General features: G+C 48.4%; 1 protein-coding gene across 23 annotated transcripts in view; it reads right to left on the bottom strand.

The window, feature by feature from the left end:
* Positions 1 to 25,202, bottom strand: part of Camk2g (calcium/calmodulin dependent protein kinase II gamma) — a 62,143-nt gene extending 36,941 nt beyond the window's left edge. For 5 of the 23 annotated variants that reach the window (XM_027387523.2, XM_027387526.2, XM_035452129.1 and 2 more), the window contains exons 1-5: positions 25,014 to 25,198; positions 23,583 to 23,677; positions 9,151 to 9,210; positions 1,175 to 1,229; positions 286 to 351 (exon numbers count right to left, since the gene is read on the bottom strand). In XM_027387523.2, the coding sequence (XP_027243324.1) occupies positions 286 to 351; positions 1,175 to 1,229; positions 9,151 to 9,210; positions 23,583 to 23,677; positions 25,014 to 25,078 (341 nt within the window). In that variant the 5' untranslated portion in view covers positions 25,079 to 25,198. Of the gene's footprint in view, positions 1 to 285; positions 352 to 1,174; positions 1,230 to 9,150; positions 9,211 to 9,542; positions 10,052 to 23,582; positions 23,678 to 25,013 lie in introns of those variants that run through there. The other 18 variants (XM_035452127.1, XM_027387522.2, XM_035452131.1 and 15 more) reach the window with 9 other exon arrangements.
* Positions 25,203 to 25,569: the final 367 nt, after the last annotated feature.

Raw genomic sequence — 25,569 nt, 5'->3', positions numbered from 1 at the left:
TGAGTACATAATAATGAAGGAAAAAAAAAGGTATTTCTGGGGTAATAGGATAAAGGAGTCCTGGAAGAGGCTTTTAAAGAAACTAATCTGAGGGTGTTGAATTTGTAACTTCTAATACTATACACAGAGTGCAGCCCTACTACAGCTTTACAGACCAGAGTCCAATGACTATCAAACAAAACACAATACTGCCCCTGCCCCTCGCCCCGCCCCCCAAAAGTAGCCAGGACCTATGTCAGTGCTAAACTCAAAATGCAAGTGTCAAAACACCAAGATTTCTCTCACCTGGCATCAGCTTCACTGTAGTATTCTCTGGCCACAATGTCTTCAAACAACTCCCCTCCAGTAACACTGCAACCGACAGAAGAAAGGGTCAGAGGAGGCGGGGTCCACTGCCAACTCCAGCATCCAACAGGCAAGAGTCATAGAGTAAAAAAGCTTTTAGAGCCACCCCGACACCCTGGGCACTTTGGGAGCCCAGAACATGTTCAGTCTCTTCTCCATGGGCTAGCATGGCTCTCCCCTCCTTCCTGACAGTTCTGTTTCTGTGACCTAACAGAATCACTAACACTCAGAAAGCGATATAGGGATCTAAGAAGAATAATCTAATGACCACAAGAGTCATAGCTTTACTTAAGACTGATATGAACTTTACCACATGGCAGTGCAAGGGCAGACCTACTGCTAAAGGTGAAGAATGATGAGACCACAGATACGGAAACTCAACCATTGATAATACTGGACAGCACTTTCCAGGAGCTAAAGAGCCGCTCTTAAGACGTTAAAGAACAACTGAAAGTGGAAGAGGGACCAATGGAACGCAGTTCACAAGTCATAAAAGCTACCTCCAACGTCCCAGAATTTTTAAGAACTGCAAAGAATCATTATTCTATTTCTCCAAAAATAAGGAAAACACACCAAGAAACAAGCTATGCACAGAACAGAAAGGAGGAGCAAGGCCACCCTGAGGCTCATGCTCTATGAGACAGTGAGTGACAATGAGACCTCTGCGAGAGGAGTGGCTTTGGGCAGGCACACTCATCCCAGTCCTCTTCCTCAAGCAATGGAGAGGAACCCTCAGCAGAGGCTGAAGACCCAGTTTAGCCTCTCCCAAGCTTTTATCTTCAGCCAGTTGGAGAGAAAGGTCCCCATACCCTCAGAAAGTGGCACTTACAGGTCAAACACGAGGTAGTGAAACCCTTCTTCAGAAATACTGTCATGGAGACGCACTGTAAGAGAGGAGATGGGAACAGAGATTAGCAGAAAGGAACTCAGAAATCCTATTCTCTGTAGCAACCCCACCCAGTCCCATCTTATCAGCCTCACAGGGCTTGCTTTTGAAGATGCTGCAGAGAAAAGTAGCAATGTACCTAGTACCCCGCTTCCCCAGGCCAGGGGTACACAGACACAGCAAGAGACTAGTGCTTGGTTTCTACTATGCCTGAAGGCAAGAGATAGAAGCTCCATGGCTCAAAAATTCAGTCAGAGGGAGAAAAGCAAGAACCTTCCTAGAGGGGCTAGTTACATGGCATAGAAAGAGACACTGGCAAGAAATAAAAGCCCAGGAGTTCTTCCAGAGGAGCAAATGGGAACAGGATGAAAGGGTTTGGGGAAAGGAAGAACCCATCAGAAAGGCATGTGGCACAGGCCACACACGTACTCAGGCAACCATCACAATGGATGTTTTGAGACAGGGCCTGCACATATAGCCTCAAACTCAATATGCAGCTGAGGATGACCTCAGACTCCTGATCCTCCTGCCTCTACCTCTCAAATGCTAGAATTAAAGATATGTACCACCAGACCTAGTTAGTGTAGTGCTGAGAGACTCAGACTTCTTTATGCATGATGGGCAAACACTCTACCTCCTAAGCCATATTTTCCGCCCCCCCACCTCCAGGCCCTGGCTGGCCTAGAATTCATGATGTAGACTAGACTGGCCTCTAACTGAGATCTGCCTGCCTTCTCAGTGTGAGGAGTAAAGAAGTGATAAGCCACTATGCTCAACTCTTATTTTTGAGATAGGGTCTTGCTATGTATGTAGCCCAGCTGCCCTGGAACTTGCGACAATCCTTCTACCTTACTGCCTGGAATACTAGGAGCACAGGCATGTACCAACATGCCAAATCACAAATAACTATTTATTAAATGTATACTGTGTGCCAGCCTTGGGGTAGACTTACATCATATACTACTGCTTATTTTGAGCAATACAATATGCCAGATCCTAGGCTAGGTGATGGCATTTAGGAGGAACAGAGCGTTCAAGGCTTTATTACACTGCCCTGAGATGACTGCTACTTCCATTTTACAGAAAACAACCAGAGGATCAGACTTCAGAGGTCTCAGACTCCAAAAGCTAGTCCACTTAACTACAGCCTATAAGCAATGTGGGCCAGCCCACACACTAGGCACCAAAGCAACAGAGCCAAGGAGAGAGTGCTCACAATATACCTACAACAGTATCACCCATGGGTCCAAGAGGATGGCAGGTAGAGAAGGCAGTTCACCAAGTGCAAAGCAAGGCCCTGCCTGCCTGCCTGCCTGCCTGCCTCTAAAGCTCCTGGGCAAAAGACCAACTCAATGTCTTCTGAGGTCTCACTAGCTTCTGCCTACAAAGCCAACCCTGAGTTAAATGCCAACCCCTGAGCATCACTCTAATGCAAACAGGACTTGCTTTGGTTGCCTGTGTGAATGTTTTTGTCCCTCCTCTCACCCAAACTCTTCCTATAGGGAACCTTTGGTTTCAAAAGATTCCCTTTATGCCTTTGACCTCTGCTCCAATACTTAGCAGTTACAGGAATACCTTCCAGAGCATTTCAGGAATGGCCTGACACCAAAGCAACTGGTGAAGTGCTTGGGCAGAAAAAAAAAAAAAAAATCATGGTTGTTGCTTCCTTGGCAGACCCACACTGCTGCCCGGTCCAGTGCCAAAGCACCTCCTAAACGCTGCACTTCCTATGTCCCTATGACTGAAGCAGCAAGATCAGTCGGAAAGCAAAACATACAACTCAGCTGCCACATGGTACTGACCATCAATCACCACAGTTCCCTTCTTCCTTGCTTGAGGAATGAAGAGGACTCCAAGGCCTGCCAAGCCTGAACCTGAGGCCTAACAACTACATCATCCATACTAGTCAATCTTCTATGGTTTTACAACCCTCCTCACTTCTCTAGCCTGTACATGATAGGGGAAGGTTCTTAGGTTGGAAGTAACCACAGTTAGATCCCCTGCTGCCCTCCCACCCACCTAACCCAGGCCCAGGCAAACTACCTACCCCTGCCACTCCACCCCCCCATTTCACTTCTGTGGCCTCAGTCAGTGCCTCATCCTGAGTCCTGCTGCAGCTGCTCCCTTGCTTCCAAAAGGACTTTCCATTTAATTAAAATTTTGCTATTAAAAAGCATTAATGTGTGTAACACAAATAATCCCCTGGAAATCAGATGTCCCAGAAGCCAAAGACCAGCTTCATTAGGGAGCTGACAAACAGTAGCAAGATGCTGAGCTGACAGGACAACACATTGGAGCTAACAACCACTCCCAAGGGGAGCCCAGGTGTCCTGTCCTGCTGGGCTTGGCCTTGAGCCTTGAGGTTGGCCTCACCTGGACAACCTCCTCTCAATACTCCACCACCCAGCCCCCTAGCACTGCAGGCCTGAAAACAGGGCCAAATGCACAGACACCAGGGCCTTTGCCCTTCTGGAGGAAGGCCACACACAGAGTGCAGGTGGGTGGGGATTAGCAGGAGCAGAAAACTAATCCTTCCAGGCCACCCAGCCTAGCTCCAAGCAAGACACCCGGCATGCCAAGACAAGGGGGCTCTGAATGAGACTTCTATCTTCTTTCTTTTTAATTTGTAAAGAAAATTAACAGGAAACCAAGGACAAGGAAAAGTAACTGTGCCAGGTTATGCACAGCTGATTCTTGATGATTAAAATTAAAATGATTAAGATTTAATTAAGTTATTCTTGTGTGCTAACCACTGGGTCACTTGTCACTTTTTTTTTTTTTCTTTTTTTTTTGGAGACAGTGTCTCCTGTAACCAAGGCAGGCCTTGAGCTCACTATGTAGCTGAGGATGACCTTGAATTCCTGTTCCTCCTGCCTCCTCCCTGTCCTGAGTGCTGGGACCGTAGGCATGCACCACTGCACCAGGTTTATTTGGTACAAGTGACTGAACCCCGGGTCTTGTATATGACTAGCAAGCACTGTACCAACTGAGCTACATTCATGGCCCATGTCAAGTATTTTATGACAGTATTTTACTGAATTCTAGCTTTAATTCTGTCAGGCAACTAGTTAGGACATCCCAACCTGAAGGGAAAGGAAAGAGGCTCCAAAAGAAAACAGTTCAAAGTCACACTACATAGCAAAACTTGAAGCAACTGACTTGGCAAATTAGCAATAAGAATGGCAAACTAACATCACAGAATGACAATGAGTCATTGTGTCTATTCTCTTAGGTAAAGGAGTTCCACTCTGTCCCTGCCAGCTCTGGCCATTCTAATTGGTTTAACGTATTCATTAGGTGGCTACCTTGAAGCAAACAGTGTTGCAATGTGGCTGTGAGGAAAGGAGCCAGGAGAAGACAGGTTTTAACTAGCAGTTACACAAATATGTAACTAGTCACATAAATGCTACTATGGACACATGGAACAAAGCCATCTCATGTCCTGCCCATTTCACTGTCATCACAAGACACCAAGACCAAGAGGACCAAACCAAGTCTACTGTCAGGAAGATCTGGGAGAAGAAACAAACCATGACTGCACTTCAGCAATAAACCCAATTACTATTCTCTAAAACCAGTGAGAAAAGGGACAGACCTAAGAAAGTTCTACTCAGCATTTTATACTCTCATGGACCAAGAAACCTACAACCCAAATTCTGTGAGTGGCTATTTCAGATTTTTCAAAAACAGCCAACAATATGCTACATTTACTTTAAAAGTTTTCTCAAAACAATAACAACAAAAACACTGAAAACATATCTCAGTTAAAACTGTCTATATCTGAGCTGGGTGGCATACACCTTTAGTCCCAGCACTTTGGAGACAGGCAGGCGGATCTCTGTGAGTTCGAGGCCAGCCTACATACAGCCAGAGCTACACACCCTGCCTCGCAAAACAAAACAACCAACAAACAAAAAATGTCTACAACTGGGGCTAGAGAAATGGCTCAGCAGAGTGCCTACTGCTTTTGCAGACGACCTGGGTTTGGTTCTCACACCCACACTGGGCAGCTCACAACTGCCTATACTCCATCTCCAGGGGATCCAATGCCTCAGGCCTCTGAGGACACTTATATTCACACCCTACGCGTGCACACACACAACTTTAAAAACAAAATGAGGTATGCTTTTAAAAATGTCCTTCATAATGTCACAGTGGGAATGGGGCTGTTACTACAGGGATCTCGGACAGAACTAAGTCTGTCCCACAAAGGCCAGCTGTAGCAGGTCTGGGCCCTCCCAACTTGGGGATAAGATTTAGGACAAGCTCAGTCACAATTCATTTCCTTTTCCTTTTTGATTGCTTTTGCTACATTTACTATCAGCTAGATGGGTCCTGGGCCCGAGGTTTACTGCAGCCAGGCTTGAATAATTTACCAGCTGAGCTGGGGCAGGGGTGGAGGAGCTAGGATTCAGAATCTCTACTTGTATGTTTGTGTTCTCCCTCTGCCAACTTCATGAATGGACTAAAAGGACAAAGCAGGCAGGCATATACAGGTTAAACAATTTGTTAGGGTCACAGCTTCTAAATAGGAACGCAGAAATCCAAACCCAGTAAACCTGACTGCAAAGTCACAAACCTGGGCTTCTTCTCCAAGGTCTACATGGACTACAAACCGAAGCATTAACATCACCTGGAGACCTTGAAGCTAGGAGAAACCTCAGCTCCTCCCCCTAGACCTACTGAATCAGGATCTGAATTTTGACACGATCCCTGGCTGATTTGTAAGCACATAAAAGTTTGAGAAGTGCTGCTTTAAACCACAAACGCTGGGCTAGGCTGTGATCGAAACTGCTGGAGCAGCTCAGCACGAGAGAAGACAGAGTCTATTCATTAGAGGAATTTAGAGCAGAGAGCAAGCAGATCACAGGTAGCACACACTCCATTCAGACTTCAGAGCTCTAGCCAGCTCCTCCTCCACTTAACTCCCTACAGCTAGCCACTCTCCCAACGCTCTCTGGAGTTCAGCAGTGTATCTTACACCCAACAGGCATTATGTTTGCTTGTTTTTAATCAACTCTATTTTTATTTTATAACAGTGTTGGGTTCACAACAAAACTGAACAGAAGGTTCATTTACCCCTGACTCCCATGCACAGATTCTCTCCACTATGAATACCCCACCGACAATGATACACCATTACTCAAAACCCAGATTACATTAGGGTTCACTCTTCCAATAGATTCTTAACTCAGCACAGAAAATGTACTGGGGGAAAACTGCGAGCGCCTGGCTCCTTGCACCAATACTCATCCATTTCAATGCTACCAAGTCTGGCAACAACCAGACGTTGAAGATCTGATCTCTGCTCTCAGCTTTTCAAGTGTGCAAGGCTACTGGGTAGTCTGCTTGTCACCCTTTGGGATGGAGTTTAAAAGGCCAGAACCAAAAGGGCCATAGCTTTAAAGGATACAGCAGTGGAGAGAGGAGTAGTGAATTAAGGACACAATCTGTCTCCTCTCTAGCTACAAGCCAGGTTTGGATCCATGGCAACCCTTGCCTCCTGGACCCAGAGCTCAGCCACATCTCCAGGAGTCCTGGTTCCCACCAGAAGCCAGAGAGTCCAGCCAGACAATGCTCTCAGAGCACAGTCCTGGCTTGCCTTTCTCTCTGCCTATCCTTAACCCTGGAATTGGTCCTTAGACCAACACATCCCTCAGGACATATGAAGTCATAAATGAAGGCACAGTTTTTGGCAATCTGATACCAAAGTGACTATACCATGCTTGCTTTTCCTGGGTTTTACAGCTTGCCAATAGTGTAGACACATGGAATGTATACTTCCACCCTCTGCCTTTATTCTAAGCTAACTGCAGAAAGGTAAGGGAACCAAACTACATAACATCTAAGAGGTCATAAACTATATATACTTATTTCTATAAATAATAAAAGGAAGGCTAGAAATTTTTTAGGCTAGGACCTTACTTTTGCCCCTCTTGAGGATTTCTCAATTGTCACTATTATACCCTCACCTTTTCATGGTCAACACTCTACAATGTCACAGATGAAGCAGAAGTTACTAGACACAATTCATCATTACTATCTGAGTTGATCACAAGAAACACAAAGGGAAGTTATTACCTGACTTGGTAGGTAGCTTTATTTATGTTTTGTTTTGTCTTGAGACAGGATCCTATTAAATAGCTCCACAGGCCTAAAACTCAATATGCTTCCGTCTCCCTCATCATCCCATCCCCACCTCTACCCTGTCCCCTGAGCAATGGATCTAGGCCACCCTGACCTCAAATTCATAGAGATCTGCTTGCCTCTGTCTCCTAAATATGGGGATTAAAGGTGTGTGCTACCTCTCCCAATGGTGGGGCAGCAGACAGTAGCTTCAAAGCTAAGCCTTTTGGTTCAAAAGGCAGAGAAACAGAATTTTTTTTTTCCAAAATGTGAAATCTCATTTTTATTTTACTTTATTTTTCTGGTTTTTTGAGACAGGATCTCTCTGTGTCACTCTGGCTGTCCTAGAACTCACTCTGTAGACCAGGCTGGCCTCAAACTCAGAGACAGGCCTGCCTCTACCTCCCGAGTGCTAGAATTAAAGATGTGCACCAACACCTCCTGGGGAGATCTCATTTTTATATATTAGCAAGTAATACAAAAGCTTTTATATCACTGAACTAGTCAAACAAATATGCCTCTTTTTTTGTGAGTTGTTCTAGGTGTTTCTCCATTGTCCTCTCCTGTCCATGGTAATATACTGGTCCCCATTATATTTTTCAGGTGAAAAGGCTAACCTAAGAGACTCCCAAGGAACTCCAGCAGCTCTATGGCCAACACTGCACCAAGTGGAGCAGAGCACTGGCTACACCAATCAGCTTCCGGTGTAACCCAAGTTGCTGACTGTGATCTAACAGCCCTGCATGCTTGGAGTTCTGGTTACCTCAGAGCTGCTCCTCTCCCAGGGGGTTGGAGTTTGACCTCAGCTCCTCCACATAAGAGCTCACTCTGAGCCCTGAGATCTGGGAAGCCAGAAGCTGGGCAGCTCTAGAGGCAGCATCAAGCTTCTTCACCAAGCCACCCCTCAGCCTTAGTCTCCAAGAGCTAAGAAGGCAGCATTCAAGGCACTTTGGGAGCCCTGATATTTAGGCCATGCCTGAGGAGAACACGTGTTATCTTTTATGATGACTCAGGGATTTCAGGAAAACCTAGGAGATGCTCCCTGCCTCAAGTCAACGCTGCAGCCAACCCAGTTTCTGTCCCTTGTGTAAGGAGCTGCAGATCAGGGCCAACACTTTTGGCAAAGACTATTTCAGCTGAACAATGTAAAACTAAGCCAGAGTGGGCTATGGCAGGCGAGCCTCCTCAGGCTTTAGAACAACCAACAATGTCCTCTTGTACCCCAAGCGGGGTGGGAGCGGGGAGAGATCCTCTCAAGTTTTTCTGCTTCCTCATCTGAGCAGCTCTTGCCATTCCTTCTCCAGAGAAGCCAGGCAGGCAGACAGGCAGTTTGCTTTCCTGGCTCTGGGGAACAAACAGGAGTACCATGGAAACCCCCAGAGTGTGCAGGACACTGCAACAGGAACAAAACTCTTTTAGGTTCAGGAACAAAATCCTGAGCCTTTCATGAAGGCTATGGATGGCCTCTGGTGAGAGACTGGCATACTGGTAAGCCCGGAACCTCACACACTGAGAACTCTGGATTTCAGCCCAAAGACAGAGGGAAAAAGAGAGTCTGAAACATATTCAAAAGCCTCACATCCCAGCCTTGAGATGGCACCATAGCCAAGGAGATACTCACATGTCTAAACAAGAAAGCCCTAAAATTCTGACACACAGCTGCCATCCTACTCAGGCAAGAAAAGACACCAGGTGAAGATCCATGACCAGAGGTAACTCCACACACACAACTAACCAACCTCTGTTCTCCCTGCCTCCTATGGAAACACTCCCAGACTCTGCCAGACACTCACCAATGTTTGGATGTTTCAGAAGTCGGCATATCCGGGCCTCTCGCTCTAGTTTCTGATGATCTGAAAGGATAGACAAAAGAAAACAAGTCATTAGCCATCCATCCTAGCTCTGGTTACCTGGCTATTATTATTCCTTTAATTCTTAAGATCAACTAGGCATTTTTGTCAATTTGCTAAATTAACACAGCAAATCATAGCAAATCTGGAGACGTTTTTTGTGACTGCCTTTTTCTCACGAGGAAATGGGACTGGAGAGGTTAAACACCTTAAACCACAAGTGGCACACCAGAATTTATATCTAGGTCTTTAGCTAAACCTTGGTCTCCTTCCTCTATAACAGATATTTCACTGAACTAGGGTGTTAAAAATCTGGGGGCTGGGGTGGCACATACCTTTAATCTCAGCATTTGGGAGACAGAGTTGGAGGCAGGCCATTATCTGAGATCAAGGCCAGCCTGGTCCACAGAGTGAGTTCGTGTTCTGAATAACAACAGATATCCCTAATCCAAGGGGGTGGGGTGGGTATTTCAAGACCCCCCAGTTGATGTACCTGAAATTCCAGATAGTACCAAACACTACATAAAAGCCCTGCAAAGGCAGGTATGGTGGACCATGTCTAATTCCTGTTCTCAGTAAGTAGAGGCAGGAAGGGGCTACATATTCAGACAGTGTCTCAAAACCCAAGGACCCAGGGAATATAGCTTGTTGAGACAGAACTTGTCCTAGCACATACTAGGCCCTGGGCTCAATCCTTAGCACTATAAAAAATAAACAAACAAAAACCACAACCAAACAGGTGCTGGTGAACACATGTAATTCCAGTACTTCAGAGGTGGAGGCAGAAGCAGAAGTTCAAGGGACTCTGTCTCAAACAGGGAGAGGTAAAAAAGCATTTGAGATATCCAACAGCTGATGGATCTGATAAGCAAGAAGGCCACTAAGTGACTAACGGACAAGTAGCTTACGCTATGTGGATTGGTGGATGAGTCATGTCCTGAGTGGGATGGAGCAGGATGGCAAGCAATTTTATCGTGTTACTCAGACAACATGTAATTTAAAATTTTATTAATTGCTTATTTCTGGAATCTTCCAGAAATTTGGATCACAGTTGACCACCATCAGTAACTGCAACTGTAAAGCCAAACAGAGGACACAGGAAGGCTAAGCTAAGGTGTACAGCAGTCACTCTGCTAGAAGTTCTACACGATTCTCTTATGTGGTCCTTGTAACAACCTTGGAACACAGTGATGCTGACTACAACGATGTGGGTGATCGAGGTGAATTAAAATACCAACTATAGAGCCATCAAGATGGCTCAGTGGGTGAAAGCTCTTCACCAACCTTGATGACCTGAGTTGGATCCCTGGAACCCACACAGGAGGAGAGAACCAACTCCCACAGTTCTTCTCTTAACCCCCCCTCCACACACATACTATGACATGTACATATATGCATACGTGTGCACGCACACACAAGTACAATGAAAATATTTTAAAATACGACAATAGCAGTAACAGCTGGATTTGATTAAAGGCTCACTGTGTAAGTGAGACATGTTTTCTTTTACCCCTACACAACCGTAAGAGACTGGCACAGCTATGATGCCCATTTTGCTTCTCTCCTTGGCTACCCACTCACTGCCTTGGATTCGGCTTCTCTGCACTTGGACCTTAAGATTACTGTTCTGAGGAAATGATCAGACTCAGTTGAGTCTTCAGATCCAAGTGAGCTAGGTAGGCCAATTCCTTCCGAAGGAAGGCAGAGCTCCAGAAAGCAGAGACAAGCTCCGAGACAGAAGGCCTAGAACTCTCCCCACTCGACCTCCTATCTCTACCTGCTAGGACTTGGCCAGAGCCACCTCTTCCAAAAAGCCATGCCCATTCTTCTTGGGTGGGGTATGACTTCTTTTCTAACCATCTCTCCATTCTCCCACTTCTCACATCGTATATCCCAATGGCCATCTTTTGGTCATAAGCTCTCCCCAGAGGCTCAAGATTCTAAGTTGTACTTGCCAGAGGTCTTTATGTAAACAGAGTTCAACGAGAACAGCAACAGCAGCAATAATAACTACCACTGGCTAAGCTTTGCTACGTGCCAGGCAGAGTCAGGGGTTCTCAACAGTTCATCCTAACAGAAACTCTGTGAAGTAGGGATCTGTTTTGCTCTATTACATAAATAAGAAACCGAAGCTTAAAAAGAGAGTAACCCGCCAAAGTACCACAGTCAGAAAGCTGGTGTGGCTTAGACCACTCATTCTCCACTGCTACACCATGACAGAGTGAAGAAAAAAAAAAAAAAAAAAAGTGAGATTATCAACTGAAGACTCCAGGTTTGGGGGAACAGAATCCAATCCAACATTCCAAGATAAGCGATCCCTCGGCATCTGTTTTTGAGGCAGAGCCTTATATAGCCCAGGCTACCCTCAAACTATGTAGCTGAAGATGACCACCTTGAACTCCTTACCCTTCTGCCTCTACCTCTTGGGCACCACTATGTATGGCTTATGCAGTGCTGGGGACTGAACTCACGGACTCATAAGTGCTTAGATCTACCAACTGAGCCACACCCACAGCCCTCCTGTCTTTCTTTTTCTTTTTTTTTTTTTAGAGATTTTATTATTTATTATGTATACAACATTCTGCTTCCATGTATATCTGCACACCAGAAGAGGGCACCAGATCTCATTATAGATGGTTGTGAGCCACCATGTGGTTGCTGGGAATTGAACTCAGAACCTCTGGAAGAGCAGTCAGTGCTCTTAACCTCTGAGCCATCTCTCCAGCCCCCCCCTCCTGCCTTTCTTGAGAGTGGTTTCTCCCATCTTATTTCTACTCTATACAGGAAACTATCCCTTTAAAGTGTTCTATAACCCCCTCAATGGTTCTATCAGGTAGGGGATGTGATTACTCCCTTTTCACTTATTTGTTTATTTATTTATTTATGGTTTTTCAAGACAGGGTTTCTCTGTGTAACAGCCCTGACTGTCCTGGAACTCACTTTGTAGACCAAGCTGGCCTAGAACTCCAGAGACTGGCCTGCCTCTACCTCCCAAGTGCTGGGATTAAAGGTGTGCGCCACCAGGGCTGGTGAGATGGCTCAGAGGTTAAGAGCACTGGCTACTCTTCCAGAGGTCCTGAGTTCAATTCCCAGAAACCACATGGTGGCTCACAACCACCTGTAATGAGATCTGGTACCTCTTCTGACCTGCTGGGATATATGTAGACAGAACACTGCACACATAATTAAAAAAAAAAAAAGAAAAAAAAAAAAGGTGTGCGCCACCATGTCCAGCTTGAATACTCCAACTGTATACATAGTAAAACTAAGGCCCAGAGATGCTAAATAACTTAAGGTTGGACAGGAGGAAAGGAATCAAATGCTGGCCTGTCATTCTGAAATAATGCAACGATGATAGAGCAGCAGGAATTCCCTTGCACTGTTTTCCAATCATCCTTAGCTTTGTCCTAAACCTTCCCTCTAGCAACAGCTTTACTTTGTGAAAAGAGGTGGGGACAGGCAGAGATTAGTCCCAGCAACTCAGCTAATCCATCCCAGCTGCCCAAGATCTGGGTCAGGCCTTTCTTCCCACCTTCAGGTTCAGCACGGCCAATGGCCAGGATTTAGCCAGGAGAACCCTGGATAATTCCCAATTCCCAACATTTCTTGGTATCTCTTGGTCCCAGATAGAACAACATGGCTGGAGACTTCCACCAACAGAAACACACAAGAAAGTAGCAATAAACCTGTTGGATGGTGGTGGTGGCTTGCTCCTCCCATATCTGGCCATATGACAGGGAAAACTCAACGTTTGCTCCCAGCCCTGGTCTTGAGCCCAAGGCATTAATCAATCAAGTCAGCCGTGCCAGCTGCAGACCCACCCAGCCCATCTCTGACCACTCACCTCACCACCCTTGACCACAGCTCTTGGGGCAGGTGTGGGAGAACAGCATCTTGCAATGCGGAGGTGGCAGCTGAGGGAAGGCCCAGGCGATTAATGTTTAGCTCCTCTCTTAAGTCTCTTACTGGCTAATGGTTACAGCCCCACTACAGCATCAGCACTAAAAATAAGGACGGGTGCTGGCTTTACCAGTGACTCAGAGCAGAGAGAGAAGACAAGAGTCTCTCAGCTCCTTGAAGGGGCTTGTCCAAGGTCCAGAGGACTCCTCTTACCACTTAGTTCAAGTCTAACTCCCAGAAGCCAAGCCTCACTCTCTTGGCAAGGCTCATATCTTCTTGGAACCCCAGAGCCATACTTTGGTCTTTGAGTCTAAGCCACAGGGTAAAGCAATTAACACACTGGTTTTGGAAGGGCTGCCACTCCACCAAGTTATTAAAGGTGCCTGAGCCTCATTCATGCCTTCTGAAAGTATTCCTTGAGGCCTTCACCCTGAGAGCCACTGCTCTGAATGCTGGAAAACAATGATAAACAAACTGGTCAAAAATCCCTACCCTCGACGGGCATTTGTGGCGCAGGCCTTTAATCCCGGCACTCGGGAGGCAGAGGCAGGCGGATCTCTGTGAGTTAGAGGCCAGCTTGGTCTACAGAGCGAGTGCCAGGACAGGCTCCAAAGCTACACAGAGAAACCCTGTCTCAAAAAAACAAAACAGTAAGTAAATAAATAAATCCTTACCCTCATGGAGTTCCCGTTCTATGGGTTAGAAAATGGTGGTTGGGAAAAGAAACTCAACACATTAGATGCTGAAGTGAGTGCTATGCAGAAAACTAAAGCAGAGAAGGAAGAAAGTGCCACATCTAAGTAAAGTATACAGGGGACACCTCAGCAAGGAGTTGACACTCGGTAAAGACCCAAAGGAGGTAAGAGAGCCAGTCACTCACCTTTGGGGAGTTTGACCCATTATTCCATTTATTTATCTATTTATTGATTGTTTTGTGAGGCAGACTGCTCTTGAACTTGGTATGTAACCAATAATGTCCTTCAACTTCTGATTCCCCTGCTCCTGCCTCTTAGCTACTGGCATTGTAGATATGACCACACCTCACTTTTGTGCCTGGGATCTGATTTTAGGACCTAGTGCATGCACAAGTATGTAGTCTACCAACTGAGCCACAACCCCAGTCTGTAGTTTCTTACTTCTAGGACAGAAACAGCAATGCCTGAAGTTTAAATGAAGCAATATGGGAATATGGGAGAGTACTTAGCACTGGGTCTGGATGACCAGCAAGAGCCTCTTTTCAAGGTACAGGTGGTAAAGAGGACAAGGTCTCTTATACTAGCATGTGCCCATAGCTTTTCTTTTTGATGCCCCTTTCCTATTTTTCCTGTGTGTGTGTGTGTGTGTGTGTGTGTGTGTGTGTGTGTGTGTGTGTGTGTGTGTATTTTTGCATGTATACAGTTATATGTGAACAAGCATGTGAAAGCCTGAGATTAAGTCACCTTTTTGTTTGTTTGTTTTGAGACAGGATGTCTCTGTGTAGCTCTGCTGTCTTAGAACTCGCTCTGTAGACCAGGCTGGCCTGAACTCAGAGATCTGCCTGTCTCTGCCCCCCAAGTGCTGGGATTAAATGTATACACCACAGCCTGCATGGTCACTCTTTCATTTTATTTGCTAAGGTAAGATTTCTGATAAGTCTTGCTAACCAACTTGCCCTGGAGACCTCCTATCCCCATCTTCTGAGGCAAGAACTACAGGTAGGCCACCACCCCAACTCAGCATCAACATGAATTCCTGAAGATATGAACTCTGATCCTCACACTTGCACGGCAAGCACTTTAACTTTGGAGACATCTCCCCAGCTCATGTGCTCATACATATTGCCTAAGACAACAAAAGACAGGGACCCGCTCTCCCCTCCACCTGGGCAGATACTGAATCTGAACTATACTAACCAAACCCTTTGACTTGTTCTTAGGGTTCCCATGAGATCCTCCTTTGCCATCCAGAGGTGAAGCCTGTGTATGTCCACAGCCTGCAGATGAAGGCAAGAGGGGCACTGAGAGAGGGAGGGAGAGAGAGAGAGAGCGCCACACCCCAGGGAGTGCTTGACCACAAGATGCATCCTCTTCCTCAGTCTTGCTGGCAATGGCATCCTGCTATCCTGAAGCTCTCTCTTCAGAGAGCCATGTGGTTTCTTTGTACCACACTCCTCATACACCAGGCGCAGCCTGGCCTCTCCAGTGACTATGTCCCATCTCTTTCTCCCTATACCTCCTGTTTTAGTCTCTTCAGGACTGGCAAGGAAAAAAAAAAAAAAGGGTGTTCTACACTAGCAGGAACAGAAAATGATTTGTAGAGTACCTTCCTTGAACACAGCATCCTCAACATTAAAAGGATTTTTTGTGAAGCCACCGAGTTTGCTTGGCATTCTTGCCACAAAGCCAGCCTCCTTCCTCCCTTTTTTTCAATGTCAACTTCAGAGTAACTTAGACCCTCCCTAGCTGACCCTCTTCTCACCTATCTTCCTATAGAGCTCCTCCCACCACACAGCCCAGCCCCCCCTTCCTGTTTGACAACAGCCACTTCCCGCTTTGCACAGGGCCACTTCCTGCCTGCCGGTGTGCTATTACCATGGAGACCTATCCTGCAGGCCCTCAGCCTAGCTACAACCACAGACAGCCCCTCTTGCAAGGTTTTCCCCCTCAACAGCAGAGGTGGCATCAGGATCAGAAAGCAGAAGCAGCCTTATTAGGAGCCTGTCCCAGCGCCCCCAGCCCTGCTTGGGCTTTCCCCCCAACAGTCTACCTAGGGCAGAGCCAGGCCTTGGGAAACAGAGATAGCTAGAAATGCTGCCTCTCCTACCTTCTGCCCAGGTGCTTCAGGACTTGGTCTAGGACACCACAATTTCACTGGCAGGACAGCAAGGAGTGACCAGATACAGCAAGGAAGGCAGAAATGAGTTACCAGATAGTAAGGCAACTGCAGCAGTATACAGCAAGGGGTACACAGAACCCCACAATTGCCTCTTCCTTCCAGCTTGACACAATTTGCCTTCACTTCTCAAGGACTGGAGAACAGGGCGCTCTAGCCACTGATTGACCCCAGCCCTCCCAAGGACCTGCATACTGATTTAGCAACATTTTTCTAAAGCCACAAAAGCCAGCACTAGCTTCAGATAAGAGTTCTGTTGTCACATAAACATACAACCTGCTAAATTCCAGGCCAGCCTGGTCTACAGAGTGAGTTCCAGGACAGTCAGAGCTACACAGAGAAATCCTGTCTTGGAAACAAACAAACAAAAACCATACAACCCTCTTTAATTTGGAAAAGACACATGGTTATACTGTGGCTATAACGACTCTTCCTGAGTTCCAATCTCAATGACATGTTTCCTTTTCAAAGGGTATTCTGAAAATCTGAATCTGTGACCTCAACATCAGTGTGAGAAGGCCCCAGCAGCCCTACTGACTTCTGACATGAAATGGAGGTAGTCCCACCTTCCCTTTACAAGTAGCTGAAACCCCACTCTGACTACTTGGGCATCTCTCTGAGGAACAAAAACAAGGTCAGAATGGGTCTTTCGTGTCACAATTCACCTTCCCCTGCTGCTTACAAACATCCTCAACCCTTGGGCACTGACTAAGAAACTCAAGCCACAGCCGGGCGTTGGTGGCGCACGCCTTTAATCCCAGCACTCAGGAGGCAGAGGCAGGCCTGTGAGTTCGAGGCCAGCCTGGTCTCCAGAGTGAGTGCCAGGATAGGCTCCAAAGCTACACAGATAAACTCCGTCTTGGAAAAAAAAAAAAAAAAAAAAAAAAAAAAAAAGAAACTCAAGCCACAATCCCACTGACCTCCCCCTGACACCATGATCCCAGGTCCCTTCCTCTTTGAAGGTGCAAAGAATCTCCAACTAAAAGCAATGTCTCCTGAGTGAGCACAGTCTCCTAATTCCCTCATAACCAAATACCCGGAACTTGCTAATGGTTGTGAATACAGGGGGACAGGGCCTGAAATATGCCCATGAAGTTCTGTCCCTTATACAGCACATATACAAATATCCTGCCTTCAACTCTAACTTGAACGGTTCCAATCTGACAACAGAAAGTCCTGAGCCTCACCGTGGCTTCCAGCTCTCAAGAAAAGGCTAAGGAGGGAAAGGCAAGAGGCGCCAAGACGCGCCCTAAAGTTCAAGCTCTAAACCAGCTTTGACGGAGAAAAATCCCCATGGGGTCACAAGCAAGCCCCAAGAAGGCAAGGCTCTGCCTGTGGACACTCTGGCTACTTTTAAGGGCCAAAACGGGGTCAGTTCCATGCCCACAATGGGTGCCCCTAGCCTTTGCCCACTGTTTTGGTGACATTTCCTTCATGGTAACCAGCCCCAAGTAAAACATCCCAGGAAGCAGCCCCTAAAAATAGCTCCTCCCAGGGCAGCAGCAAGGGAGGGGGAGGGGGAAGGGAGGGAGGAGAAAAGAGGGGAGCAGATGGGAATCTGCTGCGGCTGCTGATGGTGATAGGGCCCAGGAAGTAGGAATGATGTATGTGTGGGGGGAGTGGCCAGAAATGCCCCCACCAGAGTCCAAAAAAAATGTGGGTACAGAAGATTGAGGCAATAAGGAGAGGCTTGTTCTGTAGGGCTCAGAGTTATCTGGGGTGCTAGATACAGAGCCATGGGATGACACCACAATTCACCACAACAAAGGACTAGAACTGGTGTTTAACCAGATATAACCCCAGCACTTGGGAGGTGGAGGCGGAAGATCAGGAGGAGCTCAAGGTCATCCTCAGCTACACAGTAAATTTGAGGCCAGCCTGGGCTACATGAGACTTGTCTTAAAAAGAAGGAAGATAGAGTAGAGGGAGAGGAGAGATAGTTCAAGGGGATCTGAAGACCATACTGTCTGAAGACACTGGGATCTGAGCACCAATAAAAGTATGTACATGTCTAAAGCTCAGAGCAAATCTTTTATGCCTTGGTTTCCACAAGGATATATCTGTCTGGCTATGCGCAGGTGACAAAGGGCCTCTACAGAGGCACTCAAGAGGTGCAAAGTACCCATCTCTTCCTGTCACCACCCTTTTGGCACCCATAGGATCAGCCCTTGTCCATCCGCCAAAGCTGTTCAGAAAGCAGCAAGCAGAGATGGGGGTTGGTGTCTGGTCACACCAAGCCTGCCCCTTCCCTGTCTCCAGCCTCAGCAAAGAATGGGGCTAATCACCTATAGGGTTTCAGCACAACTTCTGACAAGGATATGATGGCAAACAGCAGGAAGAAAACCAGGATCCTCAGTCTACAGCATGGGACACATTTTAACCTCCATCCCCACCCAAAACAGCACCCTAGGTCCTTCTGGGAAAGTGGGTAGGAGGACAAGGTAACAGGTCGGTGTTCTGTGCCACTAAGTTCCACATCTCACATCATGACTGTATGATGAAAGCAGCCAAGTAGAAGCCTTGGCACAGCAGAGGGACCTCCACCCTGTTCCCTCATGTGTAGCAGGGAGGAAGTCAGAGGAGATCATTCACATAGATGCAGGATACCATTTCTTTGGTTTCTAGAAATCAGCCTATTTTACACTCAGGTGAAAAGTTTGCTATCACACAGACCCTCGAGTCCCGGAGTTGCCCTGAGCAGAGTCTCTTTCCCTGCCACCCTCTCCGTTGCTCTATCTTCTCCGTTGCCCTGTCTTCTCTTCCCCTCACTTCACCAGGTCCTTAACAGGAAAGTCGTACTTGGAGACAACACAGGGGACACAAATGTCATGGGGGCTACTCAGGCCAACACCAAGGGGGTGGGGACTTTCAGCTGGCACCATTCAAGGGGATCCCATTTCAGTCCTCAGGGCCAGCTGGACCCAGAAAGGGACAGCCTTTACCCTTCTGGTGGCCAACATACCACAACATCAGCCACTCAGCCTGCCATAGCCTCAGACACAAAGTGACACCCCAAACTGGGGATACAGAATAAGGCCCCTAATCACAGACCAGCTCATGCACACAGACAGCCATATGACAGCAGAGTGCCCCTGAGATACCACCTGGCTGGGCTGAAGTACGCCTGGTGACTCCCAGGAGATGGCAAGAACAACTGTTGCTGCTGTTTTGTGGTTTTGTCTTTTTTGCTTGTTTTGAGACAGGGTCTTACTTGTGGCAATCATCCTGTCTCAGTCTCTAGAGTACTGGGAATAATGGTGTGTGCCACCACGACCAGCATTTACTGTTTTTGTTTTTTAATGTGCTTTGGTGTTTTGCTTGCATGTATGTAAGGATGCTGGATCCCAGGCTGGGCGTTGGTGGCGCACGCCTTTAATCACAGCACTCGGGAGGCAGAGGCAGGTGGATCTCGGTGAGTTCAAGACCAGCCTGGTCTACAAGAGCTAGTTCCAGGACAGCTTCCAAAGCCACAGAGAAACCCTGTCTCAAAAAACCAAAAAAAAAAAAAAAAAAAAAAAAAAAAAAGATGTTGAATCCCCTGGAACTGGAGTTACAGTTGTGAGCTGCCATGTGGGTGCTAGGAACTGAACCCAGGTCCTCTGGAAGAGCAGGCAGTGCTCCTAACCACGTCTTAAAAAGTGGCTCATGGGCCGGGCGTTATTGGCGCACGCCTTTAATTCCAGCACTCGGGAGGCAGAGGCAGGCGGATCTCTGTGAGTTCGAGACCAGCCTGGTCTACAAGAGCTAGTTCCAGGACAGCCTCCAAAGCCAAGAGAAACCCTGTCTCGAAAAACAAAACAAAACAAAACAAACAAACAAAAGAAAGTGGCTCATGTATTACCTGATTTGTGTTAAAAATGCAGATTCTGGGGGGGGGGGACGGGGGACACACACCCCAGAGTGACATTTCTGTGGACAGAAGCCAGGAAGCTGTGTTTGAACCAGGACTCAAGGTGAGCTTCACTGGCACTGAGGCTTAAAATCACTACTTAGGAAGTCCCAGAAGTGGTCCTCTGAGGCCGCAAATGACAAGAAAGGAGGAATCATAAGCTGCAATGCTTTATGCCCCAAGCAAAAGTCTTTGTCCTCACCTGTTCTCTCCAGAGCAGCCTGGCTCCCTGAGTAAAAAAAAAAAAGGGGGGGGAGCCAGCACCAGGGTTCAAGGGTTCCAGCAACCTGACTCTCCTGGGAGCCAAAACTAAAAAGCAACCTCGATTGGTTATCTAGCCCTCTTAATTCATTCTATACATTTTATATGTATATGCTCAGTGTGTATCAGGGGCTCTGCTAGGGTCTGCCTACATAAAAGAAAAGAAAAAGAAATGGTATTTTCCTTCACCTTCCAGGTCCTCATGAAGAGGAAGGCTTTACCTATACATAGTTTCAACAGAAAATTTCTTCACCTGGAGCATACACACAGAATAAATAATAAACAAATACAGCAAATGCTGTAACTGATTTCATAACTCTGCCTCTGTGTAACATCCCCATAAGGCCAAGGGCATTACTCCAGTATCAATTTCAGTCAAAGGATCTGGAATCCAGATAAATAACCCAAATACAGAGGTTTCTTGTGATGCTCCAAGGATAAAGCCTAAGCTACATAGAAGTCAGAAAGGACCATTTGCCCTTCAACTGTAGCAATATGGGGAAATTGCCTTAGATATAAGCAAAGAGAGCAGGATATAAAATGTTATGCTCCACGAGGTGAAAATCTGTATGCATATGAATAAAGATAAGGGAATATGAAGATTTAAAAATAAAAAAAAGACATAAGGGCTCAGGCTCTTTTGGGGGGTGCTCTTAAATCTTAAAATAACGATTTATCATTGCCATCACCTGGCCCACTAGATCCTGAATCCAAGGCTATTTTAAATGCCTCCTTCAGCCTCGTAGAGCTAAGCTTAGAACCATGGGCTCCTGTAAGAGTCCCAACTCCCTACCTATCACTGCACTGAAGCAAAAGTATGGTGTTACATGACTTCTGGTGCCCTACGTAAACAGGCCTGCAGATTTAAAAAAAAAAAAAAATGCTCAACACACACCTGTATGAGCGTCCTACAGGTAACTCAGCCATCAAGGCTGGCTTCAGAGGCCACAAAGACAAGAAAGGACAGCCTACAAGAAAGCTTCCTGTCCAGATCTGACACCCCAGAGGACTACGCTGTCTGTCTCTCTCTAGGGCCTCTTGGGCCACCTCATATGGACGAGGATAAGCAGCCCTTCACCCTTTCTGTTTGAGGCAAAGAAAATCACAAAGGAAGCAAATCACCAAGGAATCCCAGCTAACACAGCGAGCCTCTTCAGACCTTCACATAGGTGACCCTAGTGGGGCAATGACATTCCCAAACACAGAAATCCAACACCTGTGAAGCCCTAGACAGACAGACAGCAGCAAGTGAAACCCAGCCCCATCTACAGCACCTTTATAAAATATACAGCGTAAACTGAGAGGCTGCAAGGAAGCCATGGTTTTCACTCCTGAACCCCATGGGTACCAGCCCAGTGTGGACCTTGACCCAACCTTAGGCAACACCCACAGACCAGCATACCATCTCTAAGAGCACACCCTCCCACTCTCCCACCTCCAAATAGCAATGGCACCTCTACATTCCTGACCCCTCTTTTTGGCATCTGAGCACATCCACCAGCCGCCACAGCCTCTGTCCCAAAGTTAACCTGGTACGTAAGCCAAAGCCTTAGTCTTGGCATAACCATCTCTCGAGTGGGGGAGTTGTTGCCTGATACACATGATCTTATTCAAGAAATCTCAAGTTGAAAAGAAAGGCAAAGAAATTAAATCTCATCCAGTTCAGGCAGGGAAAGAAGAACACCAAGATACCAGTTTAGGAAGATGGGATAAGGTAGAAAGGATACAAGGAAAGGAAAAGGGAGCTATCCCATAGCTTAGGAAGTTTGGGTGGGAATGGAAGCAACAGGAAACAAAAGCCTAAGGTTGGTAGCTCCACCGTCACCATAACCAGGTAGCTTCAGATACCTAAGTTTTAGCTCTCAACTTCCTATCTCTCTCTCACTCCTGGACCAGAGGACACTGGGGATGAGCAAAGCAAAGCATTGCACCATCCACTGGAAATACCACGTATCAGCCCATTTCTGATATGGCAGAGCTAGGCTGTGTGGGCACAGGGAGATACCCATCTTCTTCAACCCATTCCTGTCTGCACCTTCCATTCTTAGTCAGAGCACGTCTGCCAGAGAATCCAACTACTGTTGTCCCCCCCTATCCCACAGGAGGAGGGCATCTGACCACCCACATATCTCTATGACAACCATTGCCTTGGACTCAAGGTACCCGACAGAAAGAAAATAAACACATCAACTTTACAGCCAATGTACATGAACAGTACGAGACAGGAAATGGAGCCGGGTGGGACACAACAAAACAAGCCTTGGTAATAGGAATAGGGAAAGACACCCAGGCCAGGAGGCAGACACAGCCCCATGGAACAGGTCCCAGAACAACTGCCAACACAACAGAAGTCCACTGTCATCTCTGTGGAATTTCAGAGCTTCTGGGTGCTTGGGACATCTATTATCTTGCCCTAGTGATACCCAAGTCATTATTGGCCAAAGACCACATCTTCCCCAGGGCATCTGTCCTGGCTCCTAATATATTTATGAGCATCCTATTGCCCAGCCCTAATTCCTTTCTCTGAGTCGCATAACCTTTGTCCCTGTGGTACTCCCTGAAGCTCTCCAGGACCTGGCCCCTGTATTAACCAGTCACCTCTCACTTCACACACTGCTGGGTCTACACCTATCAGATGAGGTAAGCTTGGCAAGCACCCAATACCAGCTTCAAAACTGTACATTCGAAGTGTTAAAGACAGGCCCTGGCTTCCCAGTCCTAGGTACTCAGTAGAATCTCCCAAGTGAGGCTCCAGGGCCTTGGGCGGTAGGCTCCTCACACACTGAGGCACTGCGGCTCTCTCAGACCAGACAGACAGACCACACCACTGGGGTTTCTAGACCATGAGGCATCATCACCCTCTGCTCAGGGCAGACTACATCTGCTGCTTCATCACCAACTTTGTAATTTGATCAAAAAAAGCAATCAAGTTCATCTGGTAGGATTTGTTCCCCAGAAGCCCTCGCCAGTAGCAGCCTCCCCTGATGTTTACAGATTCCCTTCCCTTGGGAGTCTGTTCTGCCTCCTGGTGGGCAGGGGAGGCTAGATTCATCAGAACTGCTCATTTACTGCATTCCCATACCAAGTTACCACCAGGGCACAAGGCTAGGACAAGCATGTCGTGGCCATCACTGCCCTAAAGAGGGGGGGCTCTACATACCCTAAATTAAGAGCTTTTCATTCCATACCACCTACCACCAATTTTCCACTAAGAACTTGAACCTCCTCAATCCTTTGGCGGCCATTCCAGCCATCCGCATCACTTTTTTCCTTCTTCTCCTGAGCACTTCCAATTCCCTCACACCTCCTTGTCTGGCTTCAAAAATCCACCCACCTTGAAATTCCAACTAATCTCCAAGTGCTAAAACACATACTCCCCCAACTCCTAGGGCATCTGCAGAAGACCTATCTTTGGAAGGATCCTCAAGGTGAGGACCAGATAGGGAACACTCACCTCGGGCTGACAACTTCTTGGTATTGATGATTTTTGCTGCATATTCCTGCGTAGATGTTTTCTTCACACACCTTCGGACCACTGAGAAGGCACCCCTGGAGGGAAGAGGGGGAAAGAACTGGGACATGGAACCAACCAAAGTGACACAGACATACATACTTCAGATGAGGACAGAGATGCTCCCACCACCAGACTTGTATTGACAACCAATGGCTAACACAAGAATGATGAGACCACCCCATGGCACTAAACGATGTGGGTGGAGTACCACCTGGCTCCCACCATGTCATCTAAGTTCTTGGGCAAAGAAAGCAACAGCCCCAACCTCAGACTGTCCACACTCCTGGTGGGCGGTGCTTCAAATACACACCTGCTGCATCTCACTGATAGCCTTGCGGTCCCAGCAAAGGCAACCAGGAGATCGAGGGAACAGGGAGACATTGCTCTTTCTCTCAACAGAAATCATTAAGAATAAGGGAAGGGTAGATTAAACAGAAGGTATGATTTCCTGAGGAATTTTCCCTTAAGCCTGGGCAAAGTGAGGCTCAAGACCCGCTAAACTGGCTTAAACCCACAGCATCCCCGCTCGGCTGACAGCAGGGAAATAGAAGGACAGTTCTGAGTCTGACAGCAGTAACTCCCCTTCCCCAAGCTATTTTTCCTCTGCATGACCCGCCAAATGGGCTGCGATCTCGGGCTCTGTAAATATCCAGGGGGTGGGCAGAGCGGGGGCTGCAGTGGCCAGGCTCCGCACCGTGGGTGGGGGTGGCGGGGACCCAGGCTGCGGCGGCGGCGGCGGCGGCGGCCAGTTCAGTGCGGAGGGGAGGGGGATGCTGCGGCTGCGGCGCACAGCTCCCGGGACCACTGCAGGGATGGGGGGAGGGGCCGGGGGTGCCGCAGCACTGCCCAGCAGCAAGGCTGGGATCCTGGAAGCGGCACTAGCGGGGGGCGGGGCCCGGCACTAACCATCTCCCCACACCCGAGCACCGCAGCGGGGCTGGAGCTGCAGAGCTGGGGAGGGTCCTGAGTGCCAGGCGCGTGGGAACTGGGGAGACCAGATACAGAGTGGGCTCGGGAGCCGGGTGGGGAGGGGGCGGTGGGCAGGCGGGGTCGAGAGAGGGGAGCGTCTGAAGGGTGCGGGAGGGGCGGGGCTGGAAGGCGCCCTGGAGCAGTCCTGGGGCTGCAGTTCCCGCGGCAGCGCCGGGTGCAGCAGCCCGGCAGCTGCTGCAGGGAGCAGAGGGGACTGCGGGACAGGGAACCGAGGGCCAAGGGACCCCGAGGCAGCACGCGGGAAAAGCTGGGGGTGGGGCGGGTCGAGGGGGCGCTGCAGCGGCCGGTGCAGGGCCGGGGGGGCGGGGCGAGAAGCCGCATAGCGCCCGGGCGTCTGGGCTAGGGTGAGGGGGGCCGCCGCGTGAGGCGGGTGGGCCGTACTTGCCGAGCTCCTCGAAAAGCTGGTAGTCGTCGGTGAAGCGGGTGCAGGTGGCGGTGGTGGCCATACTGGAGGGCGGGCAGGCGGGCGGGCGGACGCGGCGGTGCAGCCCGCGCCGACGTCGGTGCACAGTCACCGCCGCCCGGCCGAGGGAGCAAGAGGAGGAGACGGGGCTGAGCCCGGCAGCACCGCGAGACTTTACCGGAGAGAGCGAGGGAGGGAGGGACCCCCGCGCCCGCCCGCCCGCCGGCCCCGCCCCCCCCGCTGGCCCCGCCCCGCCCCGGGGAGGGGCCTTCCGCCGCCGGCCCCGCCCCACCCCGGGAGCCGCCCGAACTGGGCCCCCTGCGGCAGGGGGCTGGGAACGCGGGGGTCCCGTCCCCGACCCGCCTACTCGGACCGAGCGAACGGAAAGGTTCACGCTGTGGGATCCTCCCGGGAAGACCCTGCAAGAGCTAAGGAACGAGTGTGCGAAAGTGTTATTTTGAGTTTTGGAGGGTCTGGACCACCGAGGTCTGGGGAGAGGCCCCACACGTGGGTCCCAAACCTGCAGCCTGAACC

The sequence above is a fragment of the Cricetulus griseus genome (assembly GCF_003668045.3).
Source record: "Cricetulus griseus strain 17A/GY chromosome 1 unlocalized genomic scaffold, alternate assembly CriGri-PICRH-1.0 chr1_1, whole genome shotgun sequence".
NCBI classification, from domain to species: domain Eukaryota; kingdom Metazoa; phylum Chordata; class Mammalia; order Rodentia; family Cricetidae; genus Cricetulus; species Cricetulus griseus.
This window is presented reverse-complemented; position numbering and strand designations above follow the sequence as displayed.